The sequence below is a fragment of the Trypanosoma equiperdum genome (genome assembly GCF_001457755.1).
Source record: "Trypanosoma equiperdum strain OVI genome assembly, contig: ctg_1922, whole genome shotgun sequence".
Classification (NCBI taxonomy): domain Eukaryota; phylum Euglenozoa; class Kinetoplastea; order Trypanosomatida; family Trypanosomatidae; genus Trypanosoma; species Trypanosoma equiperdum.
This window is the reverse complement of record NW_027123974.1, coordinates 4,169-6,203: the sequence shown is the minus strand read 5'-3', so window position 1 is coordinate 6,203 and position 2,035 is coordinate 4,169. Positions and strand designations below refer to the sequence as shown.

Below are 2,035 nucleotides of genomic sequence, written 5' to 3'. Positions count from 1 at the left end.
GTGAAGAAATATATTAGACTGCTCCTCTGCACCTGCGAGTTTGCCTCGATTGGGATGCTTATGCTACTACTTAGGGGAGACGTGAAACAGAATTCCTGTCTCGTGATTCATGGAACCCAGTGGAATGCTCAATATCTCTACCAGGAGAAGCGGGTTGCCTTATATAAAAAGCTCCACGGGGATATGCTAGTCTTCTGTCTGGTGCAGGAGACTCACTTGGAAGTAGAAGAATGCTGTCCATTAAAAATCAGTAGATATCAACACATGGGGATGACACGTTCGCTACATGGTGATGCGGTATCAACCTTAGTAAGAGATGGAGTGGAAGTGGGTCAGATAGAGGAGGGTTTGCCGAAAAGATCTTTGGCAACACTGATGTTTTCAGCCGATTTAGCGTTAAATATAAAATCAGCTTACTACCCACGGAAGAAAAATGTCACTACCTTCACGCTTGAGAATCTTGAAATCTCAAAAGGATCACTGGTAATAGGATCTGATACAAAAACCCATCATAAGTTATGGGACCCGCTTCGCCCGAATTATACAGCGGGAGAATGCATTATAGACTGGTGTTTAAAAAATGATATCAAAATTGAAAATGATGGCACCCCAACGAGAATAATGCTTCACACGGCAAACAGGTTGTGTCCCGACGTTACGATTTACAGAGAATGCGAAGTCACAAGATGGAAGGCAAGTCTCAGTCCAGATAGTGACTACTATTGGATAACGTTTGAGGTGTGTATTGGCATAGGTGTTAAAACGATCGCTATCACAAAGCCACGAAGGGTCTTGTATGCTTGAAAAAATCAAATTGGTGAAAGTTTTTAAAAAAATGTGCATGATGTAACAATGTTGAAAAAATGAGAAAGTCGAGAAAGAACGTAGATTCCATGAATGAGTCAGTGACTAAATGCATTCGCACAGCAGCAAAGAAAACAACACAGAAAGGTAAGGGAGTATCGACACAGTTATAGACACGAGAACTGACAGAACTGGACACAACAATAAGGCAATGTACAAATGAGAAACACAGAGAGATGCCCTTATATAGAAGAGAAGGAAGGTCGTCGCTGAAACTTCCATACAACGGCGGATGGAAAATGCGCCGAAGATGTCAGTGACCGATACAAAAAGTTGGAATTTAGTTAAGTCAATATACGCACCGAGGCCACTGACATCTCCGGTTATGGTAGTGAATGACTACCCTCTAACACGAAGACAGCAATCTAATAAGCTATCACAGATGTATAGAAAGAGCTGTTTACGAAACCATCAGTTTCTCCTCCCATGAGTATATCTTACCGAGTGAGCGGAGAATTCGCACCAATAAAGATAGCAGAGCTTTAGACAGAACTGAAGGAACTCTCTTCAGGCACTGCCCCTTGTAAGAATGATACAAAATGTGAACAGTTGAAGCGATTAGGACGCCATCGCAAGAAATGTGTCCTCAAGCTCATCAACTGTAACTTACAGATACACCGAGTGCCGGAGTGGAAGCATGGCGTTATCGTCTCGCTAATCAAACTCAACAAACCGGCCAAGTGTATGTCATCGTTCCGGCCGATCACACGCTCACTAGAACATTCTTTAGGCTCATGGAGAGGATCGTAGTGGGATGCATACGAGACACACTAGAATGTAAGCTGCATCCACAGCAAGCTGGTTTCCGTCCGGAGAGGTCTAGGTTAGACGCCCTGATGATACTCACAGAATCTGTGACACACAGAGTAGCAGGAAAGAAAACTGACGCAGAAGTCATAGATTATGCAAGAACATTTGACTCTGTGAGCCACAGGTGCGTAGTAGATGCACTAACAAGGTATGAGGTATACATGCACCTCATTGCATGTGTTGCAAATTTCCTGGAGGGGGGAACTGCAGTAACAATAATAAACAAAACCCTCTCAAAGAAAATACACCTCAAGTGTGGTGTTCCAAAAGGTTCTTTGTTGGGGTCATTGCTATTCATTATTGCAGTGGACTCCATCAACGAGAAACCAAATGCCATACCGCCCCTTAAACACTGCTTTTG

The 2,035-nt window shown here is 43.2% G+C and overlaps 1 pseudogene across 1 annotated transcript in view; it reads left to right on the top strand.

Annotated features, from left to right (window-relative positions):
* Window positions 1–63: 63 nt before the first annotated feature.
* Window positions 64–2,035, top strand: part of TEOVI_000518300:pseudogene — a 2,508-nt pseudogene continuing 536 nt past the window's right edge. The window contains 5 exon segments of the mRNA in view: window positions 64–801; window positions 804–1,037; window positions 1,040–1,273; window positions 1,276–1,569; window positions 1,572–2,035. The exon segment at window positions 1,572–2,035 is cut by the window's right edge and continues 259 nt beyond it. Coding sequence covers window positions 64–801; window positions 804–1,037; window positions 1,040–1,273; window positions 1,276–1,569; window positions 1,572–2,035 — 1,964 coding nt within the window.